At 43.4% G+C, this 16,288-nt stretch overlaps 1 protein-coding gene across 4 annotated transcripts in view; it reads left to right on the forward strand.

Annotated features, from left to right (window-relative positions):
• Nucleotides 1–16,288, forward strand: part of kank4 (KN motif and ankyrin repeat domains 4) — a 74,669-nt gene that overhangs the window by 40,792 nt on the left and 17,589 nt on the right. Inside the window, exons 1-2 of one of the 4 annotated variants that reach the window (XM_084548559.1) lie at nucleotides 4,237–5,242; nucleotides 15,994–16,067. In XM_084548559.1, coding sequence (XP_084404685.1) covers nucleotides 16,049–16,067 — 19 coding nt within the window. In that variant the 5' untranslated portion in view covers nucleotides 4,237–5,242; nucleotides 15,994–16,048. Of the gene's footprint in view, nucleotides 1–4,236; nucleotides 5,243–9,453; nucleotides 10,972–15,907; nucleotides 16,068–16,288 lie in introns of those variants that run through there. The other 3 variants (XM_084548561.1, XM_084548560.1, XM_084548562.1) reach the window with 3 other exon arrangements.

Raw genomic sequence — 16,288 nt, forward strand, 5'->3', positions numbered from 1 at the left:
AACAACTCAAGGTGTTGACCTGGCCTCCAAATTCACTAGATCCCAAACCCATCGAGTATCTGTGGGATGATCCACAGAGGCCCCTCCCCTCAACCCATAGGACCCAAAGGACCCACTAACAACATCCTGTTCCCAGACACCACAGGACACCATCAGAAGGCCCATGTCCATTCTCTGATGAGACACATCTGTTTTGGAGGCACAAGGGAGACCAACACAATATTAGGAAGGTGGTCATAATGTTATGCCTGATTGGTGTATGTGCTACACCAGCATTAGAAGAATAGAATGCCTCCAAGGTGGAAATAGTATGCGTTTGTCTCTTAAAAGGGAGAAACTGAGGAGTTGGCATTAGCTTGGACTTTAGGAAGACGTACAAACGGTCGTACAGGGCTGCTCCGTAATCTCGCATTTCAGATCATTCATTTCAGACGACCTTATCAAAATATTTGCTCACTGATATGTTCGACATTTCGACATTTGCTTACTTTTGTCACGTCTGAATGTGCCGGCTTGGTGCGTCACCGCCCTACAACAGGATAGCGTTTTGGCACTGCAACAGAACAGATGTGGACTCACCAGAGCGAAGCCCTCTCCCTCAAAGGAACTGTGTCCACCGACACAGAAACGCTTCAAAATGTAACAGTGTGTGGAACGTACACCAAACCAGATTACAGCTACACACGGCACAGAAAGCAAAGGGTGCTTTGTGAAGCTATAAATCCAACGGTAGTGTCTGCAAATATTTTGCCTGTATCTTGAGTGTTATTCTTGTCTCCGTGTCTACTTATGTGATTTCCTCAAAGGGGTGAGAAAACAGAGCAAAGAAAACAAAGAAAAAATGTAGCCTGCATTCTTTTTGTTCGAGGTGATGGCCGGCCTGTGATATCGCCGGTTGGGACTGCAAAGTTAGTCTCTAGACTATATATGGACTGGACTTGTGTGTGTGTGTGCACTCAAGCTGTGATGTATGGCTCCAGTTATGCTTTGCATATACACAACATGCAACAAGTTCAAACAATGAAACAATGACACCAGTATAAATTAAAATCAGTTTGAAAGAGCTGGACGGCCAACATATTTGCTAAAAGTTGAAAGGGGTAATATTACTACATTAGTGAGGCATGCTGTGATGCTATGCAAAGCTGATGATGCTAAGCCTAAACATTCATGTATCTTTGATTTTTTAGCATAACAAAATATCTCCTCTGTATACAATTCGTCATTCAAACTCTGAGCCGTATTCAAAAACACAACCCTCAGTTGCATTTGGGAAATCAGCTGATCTTTAAAATCTAAAGTGGAAACACATTTCCAGGCCTGAGCGTCTCTGCACAGACACAACAAGAAGGATTCTTTTTTTTTTTTTTTTTTTTGTGCTTGTTTCTTCTAGTTCATTTATAGAAGAAAACTTTATTTCCAGAACGCTTCAAGCTGTTGGATGGGATGCTGTTTGAGAACTGCGACCTTTTGCCAGTAAAAACAGTTTTTGGTTTCTTCGCGCTTGCACCCACTCAGACACACGCTGCAGACTGCACTTGCAGAGATAATTGTGTGTTGCGAGACTTGGCATAAATCCCCGGGCCGCCAGCGTGCCTAAAACTGCAACAATAACACACAAAAGTACGTTGCGAGACATAGCAGGCATTTAAACTGATTAGCGGGAGCGCTCTTAACAGTATAATGAAAAATGGATGTTAATTACCGTTCCCAGAACTGAGATAATTTTGAAGAATGCTTGCTACGTCAAAATATGTGACAGTGTAGCCCGACTCGAGGCTAGTGGTGAAAAACTTGAGTTCAGGTGATGGTGAGTGATGGCTGCCGTGCCTGGTTCTGGCGTCTAACCGTTAGTTATTATCACACACACTGCATATTATACCTGCCTGTCTTTGCTGAATGCTTCTTTGTGACTCCCACAGTTGTGAAAACACTCAGTATATGACTCAGTATAAGGTGTTCTTATGCCGAACTGCGCGTTTATGAGCTGTGGAGTGCAGCAGTTAAAAACTTTTTTTTTATGTTTTCACACTTAAACACAGCAGGACTCGCTCAAACACACATTTGCAGAAACCCGCGGTGCCAGACTTTGCATAGCGTCGCCTGTTTAACACACATTAATGTTAGTGGAGGCAAAAAATAAAAAAAGAAGTTTCCAATTATAAAGGTCTGTGAAGCAAAATGGTCCACACCGAGGTTCTCACCCCTCACTGTTACACCTGTTATTGTGTGTTACAAGCCTTTGTGTTGAAGTCACCTCCCTCACTAGAGTTGATTCTTGCCTGTAGGCTAAAAGCACAGACACACATGCACATACCCCACATGCGTGCACACAACTGCTGATGCATGAATGGACGCAAGCCCACACACGAAAAGTTGCCATTCAAAAAACACACAAGACGGCTCTGCTTTAAGTCTCCCTTTGAATCATTTGTACTTCATGAGATTCTTAGATGTACACACATGCACGTCTGTGTTTGTGTGTCTCCTGTCCTTTTTTTTTTTGTGCGATGCAAGCCTTTTGTGTTAAAGTCACCTTTCTCACTCGAGTTGTTTCTTGGGGCTCTTTGGCCTTTTCCACACCAGCAGCAGTATGTGTCCAGGGCGATCTGATCACAAGTGGGACAGTTCACACCTGGCATTTTGAGTAACCCCTCACGACTGGATCCCAGTTTCATGCTCTATGTCAAATAAATCCATTGGCACTGTATTATTATTGCTGCTGTGAGACTGTGAAACTCTTAAAGTCTTAGTAAATAGAGCAGACCTTTAATGACAGTGACCTAAAATTAAAAATATCCTTGCATCTGTGGCCAAAGAGAAAAAGGAAGGAAAGTATGCATTGCCATCAAATGCTGACTGATTATAAGAAGGCTCACAATGAAGTTATGCCATGTAACTCACTCGCTCTGGAGACATTTGGATCATGCATTTTGCCGAAGCCCGGATTGCACTCATTGTTGGTGAGGCTCATTAACTTGACATGCTCTGTCTTCGTTGCAGTAAAGTTCACGTGAGTAGCCATTACTTCAGCGTGGACTGGGACACGTTGGCTTTGAGACTCCAAAGAGAAGGTGCCAGCGTGTGTCTCGACCGCCTCCAAATGTTATCCGAGCTGTCGGATCTCGGTGCATCCCAGTTGTGTTGCACTGACGCGTTGAGCTGTCTATTTGTGCTCCAATCACCCAAGACGCGTGTCAATGTCAGGTGTGAAACAGGACTTTTCTCATGGTGCCCATCTGCTCCAACAGAAGGGCCGGTTTCTGGGGAAGGACGGGCCCTTGTACCTTGCTTTGTGGATAGTCAAATGCAACAATGCCTTTACTCCCATCTTTAAATAAGCAGTGCATCTCTTATTTCTCTATGGTGGAAAGCCTTTCCCTTGCCTCACCGTGTTCCTACTCAGAACAGCTATAAACATCCTTTACTGGTCAGAAGACACTGCTCAGAAACAAGATTTTTGCCTCATTCAACCTTTAAAGGCTTGCTGACCCCTCGCCTTTACCAGGAACAATCTCCCTTCATGCCCCAGGGTCAGAGAAGCATGTGACCGCCTCCACCAAGGCAGAAACTCAGCTCTCGTTTGTTTAGTGCGCATCATTTTCTAGTTTCAGTTGTCATTTTTTAACAAAATAAGACACGAGATGGACTGACAATATCTAACCTCGACATATAAACAACAACAAAAAAAACAAAGACAAGAGAAGTCCTAAGGGTCTGAGGTAGGATCTGATCCCTCCTGACAGGAGACGGTTCATGTGATCTGCAACAGAGAAGCTTAACCCCTCTAGGCCGCATCACACCCTCTTTCAGCCCGCTGCTTTAGATGAAAGGATGTGAGCTGATTTTATGCAGCATGTTGGACGTATATATACGGAGAGGGGAGGATTTGGCAGCAGAAGCTGTTAACAAGGTTTCTTGTGCAAGTCCACACCCTGAAGAAAGAAATGATGTTTTCTTTTGTCACTTTTGAAATATGAAAGGCTTCTCCCATATATCCTCCCAAGTGGAAAGTGGTTAATGAATGAAATCATGGACAGCACAACGTTATTTCCTCCTTCCAGTCCGAGTTAACGCGAATCATTTGGCCTTAGAATCCATAAAGACTGGTTTAATGTGGAGGCCCGGGGTTGCTACAGCTATGCCGTACAGTATATCCCCATAAATATTTCAGGTGCTCCTTATGTCTCGGCGCTCATGTGGCAAAATCAATTGATGGCCCGGAGGTTGTGTCTTACATGTGCCGTGTGCTTGATGCTGAGCTGTTTAAGGGATGTTTGCTTTTCTAAATGTGCTCCACACGCGTTCGCTAAGAGAGGAATCAGCATCGCTGGTCTGAGGGATCGTGCAGGAGTCAGATAAGAGATAGGACCCATTAGCCTGGGCAGTTAGCCCATTTAAAGGCAGTTAATTATTTACCTCATTTACACTACAAACCCAACCCAGCCAGTTTATTAGACTTCTTCTCTGTTACTGAGCCAGACGGACCTAACTAGGGGGTTTACTCCTTAAATTCCAAAGAGATGACGCCTCAGCACAGATATCTGGTGCTTCTGAGAAACATATTTGTGATCCAGCGAGGGGCCCGACCTGGTCAAAGGCGGCCTTGCGTGGCCCCGTGGAAGCGCAGCAGGGGGTTGCCTTTAAGTCCTCCAGTAATAATTAGACTGGTGCATGGTGGGAGTTCACTACAGGCCTTGTGCCTGCAGGCTAAAAGCACAAGACACTACCACACATGCACATACCCCAGAAACTCACATGCGTGCACACAACAGTTGATGCATGAATGAACACAAACCCATACCCAAAAAAAAGGCTTTAAGGCTGCCTTTGAATTATTTGTACTTCAAGAGATTCCTAGATTTACACACATGCACATTTATACGCTGTGATTAATCCCCGTTTTTGTGTGTGTGTTCCTAGTTATCTGTTTAGTGTTATGCTTTTTCTGGGTGAGTTGTCTGCAGCAGGCAGGCTGGTAAAGCTATCATACTGAGAGAGATGATAGTCTGACCCCTTCTCTTCTCTTCTCTTCTCTTCTCTTCTCTTCTCTTCTCTACCCCTCCACCTCTCAGCACCATCTGCCAACACGTCAACCCTTTCCCACCCTTCCTCCCTCCTTTTTTTCTGCATTTTTTTTTTCTCTTTCGTTTTATGCCGAGGTTAAAAGAGAGACGGGGTCAGTAGAGCTCACAGAAACAGAAAGGACAGGAGGTGAAAAGAGCCACAGTGCGCCCGGCAGGTGAGAAGCAAATTCCCCCTTGCGACTATACTTCTTATCCTTCCCTTTTTGCCTATTTATTCGCGCTCGTTCATTGTTATTATTTTTTATCTTAAATTGTTTCATCAACGAATTTGCTCGGTCTATTTCTGCTGTCATCTGGCATAATTCCATTTGGTTTGCCTCCTACTGCTCATTTTCTCCGTTTTGATCGGCTACACCTCGCCTCTTTTTTTTCCTGTTCTTTTTTCCTCGCTCCATCCTTTCCCGGTCTATTTTTGCAGGATAGAGCACGGGTCACATGTGTTCAGCTGGGACGTGTGAGCGAAAGAGTGTGAAAGAGGGAGCGTGTACGTGTTTGGATGTATGTGCATGTGTGCGAAAAGAGGGGGAGAGTGGTGTTTTTTTTTCCCCAGCCGCTCGACGTTGGCGCTCCCCACGCGGCTTTGACAGCTGACATGGTGCGGGAGAAATAAGTGGGCGGGCACTGCACATTAATGCATACACACACACAAAAAACAAGGGAAATAAGCATTTGTGTGGTCATTTCTTTGGTTTTTATGTTTGATTTCTTTTACCCTACATGCATGTGAGTTTTTCTGCTGGTGCAAATAGAAACTGCTGGAAAGACTGTCATCAAGCTAAGATCAATAATTTGTAAAGTGTTGGCTTCTTCCATAGTGCTCCCGCCATCTCTGCAGAATGTGCTGCTGCTATACTGAATCAACACCTTCTTTCCTGGCTTCATATGCTGCCGGTGCCATGCGGACTGCATGCATGTTTGCATGCACAAATGTGCGTGTGCGTCTTCTCTTTTGGCTATGCAAATAGAAACCTGTAATTAATGTGCAAGGGGACCAATAATTATTTATAACTCATGTTGCCGCGAGAGTGTGTGTACACATCAGCTGGAACTGCTTACGCTGTACATTTTAATATTTTATATATTTTGTGTTAGTTTGGGTCGCACGTGTGTGTGTGAGCTGTCATTGTGATTGGTAGAGGATGTAATATGACGTGGCAGCGTCGTAAGTGATCTACTTTTTTATGGCAACGTATACTGCACACCTTTTCCCGTTCTCTGCCGTTTGTCACATTTCTCTTACTTCCAAACCTCAGACTTTCCTATCACCTATATCTCCATTTCTTGCTCATTTCAGAGCCTTATTTATCTCTTCTTTCCCTCACTTTTTTGCTTCCTCTTTGGCACCCTTTAACACCTGCAACCGTTGACACAGGCTTAGTCAGACGCCCCAATGCTAATTAGCCTCGCCACCACCCTCATTAACTTCCACACGCGGAAGTAGCCATAATGCTAACGTGGCAGCAGCTAGAATGGTTCGGCTGTGTGCTTCGATGAATAATAGATGGTGTGTCACTTCCTTTATCGCTAATGAAAGCGGGCAGCTGCTCCTCGTGCTGGAATACCACTACGGGGATGGAGGAGAGCCGCCTGAAAAGGGAAGATGCACTCATTCTGTGTACGGAGGCTTAAAGCGATGGAGCAGTACAGTAGGACAGATAAGAAAACAGTTGCAACAGTTGAAAGGAGGGCGTGGCGTAATAGTTATCTGTCGTTTGACAGGCGAGGCAGAAGCTGGACAGCACAGCAAGCAGGTCATGTCAACACAGATGCAGACCTGCCCCCCCTCCCCCACATCCACGATTTTAGGGCTTATTTAAAGTACTGCGGGACATAGACGCCATAACTTACTCACGTAGCCTACGCCAGTGCGAGACATTTATACTTCGTAAGTCTGCGCTAGTTGGCGCCGTGTCTGTTTTGCTAGCCAAGTTCATTCGCGTTTCTACTTCCTGCTTCACTTTCACTGAAACTTTTGCCGAAATTTTGCCAAAGACGAGTCATACAAATGTTTGTACCTCTGAACCTCCTCAGTTAACCTTTTCCTTGATGTGTTCCATCTTCATTGATCCAAAACAATCAATTCAAAAATTACAGAGATGGAGAAGCAGCCTTAAATACTAAAGCGGAAACACGCTACTACCAAGCGGACCAATCACAGCTCTTGCGTGATTGGTCTAGTTACATTTCGGGGGAGGTGCGCGTCAGTTTCCGCGTCAGTTGGACACAGAAGTCTAAACCGCTTATTACTTTGAGTGAAAACACTTCCCACATTACTCTTTAACCTGTCACCCTTGTCTGCATTTAAGAATGAAAGAACAAGATTTAGTTAAGTATAGATCTGATTCAGGGTCTTGCTGTAATGCAGCAGTCTGACAATTACCACCTTCAATGGATGGTGCTATTTCTGTCACAGTTAAATCACTGTTTTATATTCAGCAGACACCTGCAGCGTGCATCCAGCTACAGTAAAATAAAGAATCAGAAAGAGCCAGATGTGGCAGACTGAGTTATATTCATTAGTAATTTAAGTATTCACTCAATCTCAGTACTAGAATAGAAACATTTAGCATTTATTGCAGTACGGTGAACCAACCATTGTGTTTCTGTCTGTCTGACAATCCTTTTTCATCCATTGTAAAAGTACTATTCCTTAACATTTCACCCTTAGCTGTAATAACTGAATACAATTCAAATTAATACTATTTATACTTGGGATGCTGGGGAACAGTCGGGCAAAAATGTGACCAGTGGCCAAAGCTTCAGGTTCAGAGTCACCAGTGGTATTATTGCATGGCTCAGAGTGATTCTGCTGTGAAGCCTTTCACGAACACGGCGGGGCGTGTTTCAAGCGGTGCTGGTGGTCTGAGGAGTCTTCTTCCTTCACAGCGTGCAGCTTTCTGCTGGTGGAATGTCAAATATACAACAGCAGCGTTTGGTATCTTGAAAAACCAAGCAACATCGCTCATCCACTTTGTCCTCGAACAGCAATATTTGGAAATTAAGCAGAAAGATTGATAGGATATCACTCTCAGTACGCATCCCGCACAGCCGTAAGTCACAGTTCTGACTGTGAGTGGATACAATGGGCTGTGTAGTGGGGTGTTTGATGCTCTTATAACTAATTTCCTTATGTGGAGGGAAAGGAAACTTTCAGCGGCAGCCGAACAATAGCAAGAGAGAGTTAAAAGACATCCGTTTGTGCATTTTGTATGAGCACCAGTTTTTATTGTTTAGAAAGGAAATTGTTTCCATTCACTGCTCAGAAAGTGAATATAATGTTTAATTTAAGCTAAAATAATGAAAATGGATCTTTTTGTCTTTTGTCTCTTCTGCAAATAACTGATAACCAGCAAACTACTGGATGTGACCAGCTTTTAAACTCATTTTAGCCCATATCTTTCCCTATTATAAAGCATCTGAAAACACTAAAAATATATTTTCCTCTCAAATAAGGGTTCCTTATTAAACTGTCTTGCACGGCCTGACACCTGAATTTAAAAAACTATTTAACTGACCTATAATAGAAGAAAAGTCTACCCTGTCAGTACAGGCCTGTGGGATAATTTTGCTGCTGTTTAATGAAGCCCATAGACAGAAGTTATTTCTCTCATTTTCTCTCTGGGGTCGAGAGCCAGATGTTGTTTAGCACAAAGAAAACAGTCTGGCCCCTGATGAATATAGACACTGTCAAACTGGACTCGGCTAGATCATACTGGATTAGGACCGAAAAGACGTAATGAAGAAAATAAACTCAAGTTGACCCTGAAGATGTACTGTATCCTCATAGGAGCGTATTGTTGTAATGTACTATACATAGACTGAGATAATGTTAGACTGGAGTGGGATGGACCAGACTGTTCTCAAATAGCTCTTGTAGAGCAGCAGAGATTGATCTGTTCCTGCAGAGCACACACAGACTGTGCCGTAGTATCAGATAAACGTCTCCCTCTTCACGATGCCTTTTATTTGATCTGGTTCAGCAATCATAAACTTTCCAGTTCCCAGTTGTCTTGTCAATGAATTTCCGCAATTTTCTCAGTTCATTGCTCGGGAGCATCTCCATTCTGTGGTGTGTGTCATTATGCAAAATTGTTATCCACACCTGCAACTCGCTGGATTGGACTAATTGCACCATCAGCTGCGTCCCCCTCTCACGCTTGTAGCATAGGAAATGTCTCTGTAATGGGACACAGATGACTACAAAATCAGATTTAATGAAACCCCCTGAAAAAATGGTGATTGATTACAGATTTTCACCGTACGTTGGCTGATGGTAAATCGCTGAACTGGCAAATGTAGTATAATATAAGATAAGGTAATATAAAATAATCCTTTATTCATCCCACAATGGGGAAATCTGCAGTGGTGCAGCAGCACACAGACCAGAGGACAGTGCAAAACAGTAAAGCACCAAATAAATACAAAAAACAAAATGCAATGTGCGAGCTTATGGTTACGACATGGAAAGTCGTGCATCCCCAATGTGTTCAAGTCATAGACTGTACATAAATATGGACAACACATCCCCACTTCCTTGCACTGGCCAAACTGACACTATTTTCCCGGGGATACTGCCTTCTTGCTACTTTTGAGCCAGAGTCTAATCAGTACGGTCCGAGAATGGAGCCACACTTGTGTTATCGATGATCCGCCCACACTTCCAACCCTCACTGCTTTACGGAGTGGTTGGCATGGCAACTGGTGGTCGCCATTATGTCACATTCTGTTTCTGTAGCATCAAATCACGAACTAAAACGAAACTTATCCAAAAAACTGACACTTGAACATGCGTCGACATTATATTAACAACCTAAAATGACAGAAACCATCCTTGAAAAAAAATTATTTGACGTGTATTTTAAGTTTGGCCCAAGTCCCGTCCGCTAACATGGAGGGGGTGGAGCTTATGACCTATACTGCAGCCAGCCACCAGGGGGAGCTCTACTTGCTTTGGCTTCACTTTAGAGGAGCAGTTCTGAATCCATATTAATATCGTCTATGTAAAGAAGCCATCAAGGCATAATGCTACACTATATGACAGGAATTGCAATATATTTCATAAAGTGTCATCAAATACGTTGCAACTCTGCAAAGTCTGTGGTCATGAATACCGCAACGCACCTCCCATTTGAAGGCAGCATTTCAATAGAAGCAAGTACAAATGAGTCAACAAAGCAACTCATTAATGACATTAGTCTAATATTAGTAATGAGAAGCTGCTACTCAGCTGTTACTCAGCTGTTACTCAGTTGGTATTTCTTAGCTCTTCTAAGAAATACCAAGTATAGTGTTGAGGCAGTGGCTGAACATTTAAATGTCTGCAGTGTAACATTAAAAACTAAAATCGTGGGTTCTTCCATGGGTTAACACCTTTCAACCCTGTGCTGAATTTGCAATTTTTTGCAGCAGGAGGCATTCAACAGAAGCATTCGCTGCTTTGCATATGAGCGTCTTTATCTGTGTCCCTCTGTTAGTGTGCACATTTGCTCTTGGCTGAGTTTGTTAGTGCCTATCTGAGGCTGAGAGCCGCCGTATTAAGCTGGACAGTCCTGCATATGTTCTCAGGGTGGCAAAAGAGTAAACAGAGATAGCTTGTCCCATGTCAGGGCTGTGATAAGGACTTGGGGCTTGTGTTGTTATTGCTCGGTCTCACTGTTTGTTTCTCATCCAGTGCCAGTTTCACATAGTTGACGAACGCTCATGTTTGGAGCGGCAGCTGCAGTCGAGGTACAATACTTTAGAGTATGTTCGGGACTGTGATGCATTCATGCGTAGGGTTTTTACCTTTTTCTTTTTTTTAAAGACAGGACGGGACAGAAAATAATTGAAGGAAAGCCGGGAGAGCTGGAAGAGAGCGAGAGCCAACAGAAAAGCGGCCCTGCATGTACGAGATATGAGCGCAGCTGCCACTCCCATCTCCATCTTTTTTCACTTTCTCACCCGGTTTCTCTTTCACGGCCGCCCACCTCCTCTTCCTCTGCTCGCTCGCACGCTCCAATCTTATTTCCTGCTGGCCTGTCTTCTATCCAGTCCTGCTCTGTGTCAGTGTATCAGACTAATTCAATCTCCAGCACACATAACCCTCCAATGTAATGACCCATGACATTCAATTAATGCTTCTCGGTAGGCTGGCTCAGCAGTAATTTCGTGTGTGTATGTGTGCATTTGTTTGGTGTGTATGTGTGAATCCTTGAGTGGGTGTTATTGGTATAATTACAGAATGGCAGGCAGCGTTATTCCCTTATTTGATATCCTTGCATGCTGCAGTTATAAAAACTTTGATATTTCTAAAGTCACTTGCTGTTCTTGTTTTTCCTTTGACATTTAATCATGCAATGTTGAGCATTTGGTTTATTCCCTGGTTTGGTTCTTCCTTTGAAATACCTGCAAAAGAAAAGCTGCAGCCGTGTGGTTTTAATGCCTGTGACATGAAAAACCCCATCTGTCAGTATGAACTTATTTACCGCGCCGCCATTACCCCTGTCTTCCGGGCAGCCTATAACAAAGCACTGTCGCCTCTCGACCAGATGCTTATTGGATTGGTGTTGAGAGATTGCGCCATGTCCTTTAAACGGGATGTGTGCATGTGCCAGGCACGACGCGAGGATCCAGACACACATATGTGCCCGCAATGTTAGGGGCAAACAAACACTGACAAAGAGAGTGACTAAATCGGTGCAGACGCTCACACACATGTTTTGGAAACACAAGCCGCGGCTTCCCTTTAGCTTTGCGTAGCCTGTAGCAAAATACTTTCAATTTGGATTAGCGTAGCCTTTATGAGCTTTCAACTTGTCGTCATTATGACTGTAATCCAGCGTGGAATGTGCATCATCAGTGTCAGCCGGAGGCTTCCGGTATTTAATTACGAACCTAACCTGCACCGCGCTGAAATAACACTACCTGCATATATGTATTACCGCTGTTGTGCCGTGATTTTATAAACTCGTCATTTGTGGCAATCATCCGTATTTTCCCCGCTAAAGCTTTTCTAAATACAACACGATACTCCTGTTGCTCTGAGACCTTCGTTAGCCGCGCACACATTAAAAGTGGCTGTAATTAAAAGAGGAAACTTTAAAAAATCCTCTCAACTCCACTGTGGAGAAGGTCAAGTAGACGGTGTGTCGTTAGGGAAATTTGTAGCGGCTCTCTCGGGTCACTTGCTGCATTTACATGTATTTTTCTTACACAGGAATATTCCACTTATAATCAGAATAAAAGCTCAGAATAAAAAAGGCATCCCGGAACCAGCTCCACTTAAATGGACTACACAGCCAGATGAGAAGGGTTGTGTAAACCTTTATGTTTAGAACCTAGTAACCATGTAAACGTTTGATCCATTTGTTTCTCTCAGTTTGAAATAAATGAATCCCGGAGGGACAGAAACACAGAGTTAGCTAAAAAGAGCCAGCCGGTGGTTGGTACAACATTCTGCAGACCTTAACAGACTCAGTGACTGTTGAATGCAAACAGCACAAGGTGTTGACCTGGCCACCAAATTCACTAGATCCCAAACTGGTCAAGTATCTGTGGGATGATCCACAGAGGCCCCTCTCCTCAACCCATAGGAACCAAAAACCCCCACTACCACTACAAGACACCCTCAGAAGGCCCATGTCCATTCTCTAATGAGTCACACTGTTTTGGAGGCACAAGGGAGACCTACACACTATTAGGAAGGTGGTCATAATGTTACGCCTGATCGGTGTATGCTATATTTACGTTCTTATCCCTATTCCTTCTTCTCACTTTCCTCCTATATTTATCTTCTCCTTCTCTTTGTCCCTCATCCAGTCTCACCCACTCTACCTCTGCCGTCCAGTTTCAGTAATGATCTAATTAGGGAAGGTTTTGTTGCCTGCCCACTGTGTATAATTGCTGGTGGGGTATGCCTGTACTTCACTCAGCAATTACCAGCAGCATTCTTCTGCTCCCAAATCTGCTAATTAAGCCTTAAGGACAGCGGGCTGATCGTAGTCGCATTAAGCATCCCGAGGAGTCAGGAATGCCTGTGCTCCTGACACTCCTGGGAGACACACAAGTACTGGATTGAAGAATGGTTGCCATGGCAGCAATCACATGGTGTCAGATCCTGTGCAGTGACTGTCAGTCAATAGATGCGTGCGTCCTTCCGTGCACGCATGTATGTGTGTGTGTCTGTGTGTGTTTATCTGTTCATCTGCAGCAGAGACAACAATTCTGCTCCAGGTCACCTTTTCTTTTCATTGCTGTAAGGCTCAGCCTGTGAAGACGGGACAGGGGCCAAATAGAGCTTGTCACAGTTCCTGTTTAGGCCCCTGCGTTGACTGGCTGTCATTTTGATTGATTACATTGCCAGCTCATGTAATGCTTACCTTGCAGTATGTCCTCACTTGGCACTGCACAACACGCAGCTTGTCCCATGGCCAGGACTATGCACTTACTGCAAACTACTGTATAGAAACTTAGCACTGTGTGGTACAAACACACAGCGTACCTAAATATTTTGCAGTGAATGCAGATTTCATGAACTTTTTTTGGACCTGGCATTCATGTGGATGTACTACCCACCTAGACCAGACCAGGCACCCCCTCCCCATAGCAATGACACCCCTTGATGGCAGCAGACATCCCCAGCAGGATGCAGCCTGACACAGGCACACACACAAAAACGGATTAGGAACAACTCAAAAAACATGAAAAACGGTACAAAGTGTTGACCTGGCCTCCAAATAATTCCCTCAAGTGTCTGTGGGATGAACCACAGAGGCCCTTTCCCTCAACCTATAGGACCCAAAGGCCCCCCACTAACAACATCCTGTTGCCAGACACCACAGGACACCCTCAGAAGGCCCATGTCCATTGTCTGATGAGTCACAAGTGTTTTGGAGGCACAAGGGAGACCTACACAATATTAGGAAGGTGGTCATAATGTTACGCCTGATCGGTGCACTGTTTCAGTTTGTTACAGTAGCAGCTCTGCCACATGCAATAGATTGTGTTTGACTTTTGGAAATAACATTTGGTACAAGGTCAGTTGAAAATTTGATTAGATACCAGAAAATGGTCTGAACTGCTACAGGGAATATGCCTGCTGGATAGTTGGTACTGTGAATCATTTTTGCACAAGACATTCATTTATTATTTTTTTTTAAATCACTATCACATTCCTCCTGCAGATAGATAAAAATGTGGAGGTGCGTATTCTCATTCTTTATGCACACATCAAAGCAGCCGTTTCAAAACGAGAAACTACCTCTCCGGAGACAGTGTTTCCGTATTCCCGCAACGCTTTTATCTTCTCTGAGAGTAGAAAGGGCATCGCGATGAGAAAAATGAAAATGACACATGGCAGTGAAAACAGCACTTATGCAAAATGCCGTGGACTGATTCACTATTACGCATTACTGTATTGCATTGGTAACTTGAAACCCAGGGGCATAATAAAATGCATAAAATCTCACCTGTATTACTTGTTTGAATAGATCCTTACTGCCTATGCACAGGTGAACGCCCTGCTAAAAAATGAGAAAGTGCTCATTTACACCTCTGAAACTGCCACATGCGTTGAAGTTTGAACTCTAGCATTTATTAAGCCGCGTCCTCGGGCACTTCTGCACTGTGTCTCCTACAAAGCAGATCCTTTCTCCGGCGACTAAAATTTGCATTGAAATTGCTTGAGTAATGTGTGCTTATTTGCTAAATATCCTTAAAGCTGATATTTGACTGCAAGGGCTTAACTGTTCATTTGATATGGTTTTGAACTGTGCACCTCACTCAGAGCTGGGCGAAATGCACGGGTGTAAGTTACTGGATAGGCTATTTTGTTAGGAAGCTTTGCATAAGCCCGTAAAGTTTCAACTCCTAATTTGGAATTGTTTTCCATCTCACTTAACTCTGCAGTAAGCTCACGGTGGGGGAAAAAAAAACGAGCAAGTAGCTCTAGTTTCTTGGCTTCTCCATCTGGAACAAGTGATATAAAGTGGCCCCGTATGTGGGCCTGTTCAGGGTTGTGCTGACATCAAATGGCTCCTAAAGTTTGGGCTTGGAAAAGCAAATTAAATTAAGCTAATGGACACAATGGCATTTAAGTTCACGGCACTATTAGAAATTGCTTTTGCTTGGCGTAACTTAACAATAGCATTTTGTCTTCAGTACAGTTGCTGAGACTGCACAATATTTGACTTATTTTTAAGTGTAATAAAAGTATATGAGCCTGATGCTGTTCTTCCCCCTCGGTGTAACCATCTGGACTGTTATCGCTGCTGCAGTGTTACGTACAGTATATTAAGACATTTGGCATCAAAATGTGCTTGGTTTTATTGTGCCGTTTAAAAAGCATTGACATTAGAAGAAATAATTTAACAATTCAACAGTAAAAGATTGAATTATATTCATCATGTTCTTTCTTATTTGTTATTGTCTATTAAAAGTCAACTTGTATTTTTTTAACTTATATTTTGATGTGCATTCATCGGTTCATTGTCAATAATACTGCACACTATGAACTATATATATAACTATATTTAATCAACTTGTTTGAAATGTGCCTTAAAATGAAAGTTTGATTGATTTTCCTCGTAGTGTTTTTCCTGGTTGCCAATTAAAAGCTGAGGTATGGTCTTAAATAACAAATCATTTAGTCTTCTTTTGGTTGTCTCGCTGAATTATTGAAAATATTAAAGGAATCTTGGAAAACCAGTAACTTCAAGCGATGCATTTGCTTGAACCTTTTCCAAAAGAACCAGACACAGTATTTCTTTTCATCTGATTTCAAAAATCTGTCATTTTCCCCCCTCCAGATTTCTTTCCAGCACGCGAATGCCGCGGGCTTTTCTTTTTGTAGACGTTCGCTCTGCTCAGACAATAAGGCCGAACAGTATTTTAGCTTCTAACGCGGCCCTTTCGTTTCTGTCTTATCCAGGCTGCCAGCTCCAACTGTAGCTAACACAAGTAGATGACTGAAAATCCTGCCTCCCATGATGGACAAGAAAAGTGGTGAGTGTCTCCCTGTTTTTAACATGTGCCACAAATCACATCGCTTTTTTTCCCCCCCACAACTGTAAGAACAGTAATTTGTCATGCAGAATTGGATTTTGCCAATTATATAGTACATTGACATTGAAGATGAAACATTTAGTTTGCTGTTCTTGTGTGTTGCCAAAAGCGGCCAAGGGCTTATTTCCCTCAGGTGATAACTGCCCCCCCGTCTCATACTG

The sequence above is a fragment of the Chelon labrosus genome, assembly GCF_963514085.1.
Source record: "Chelon labrosus genome assembly, chromosome: 7".
Classification (NCBI taxonomy): Eukaryota; Metazoa; Chordata; class Actinopteri; order Mugiliformes; family Mugilidae; genus Chelon; species Chelon labrosus.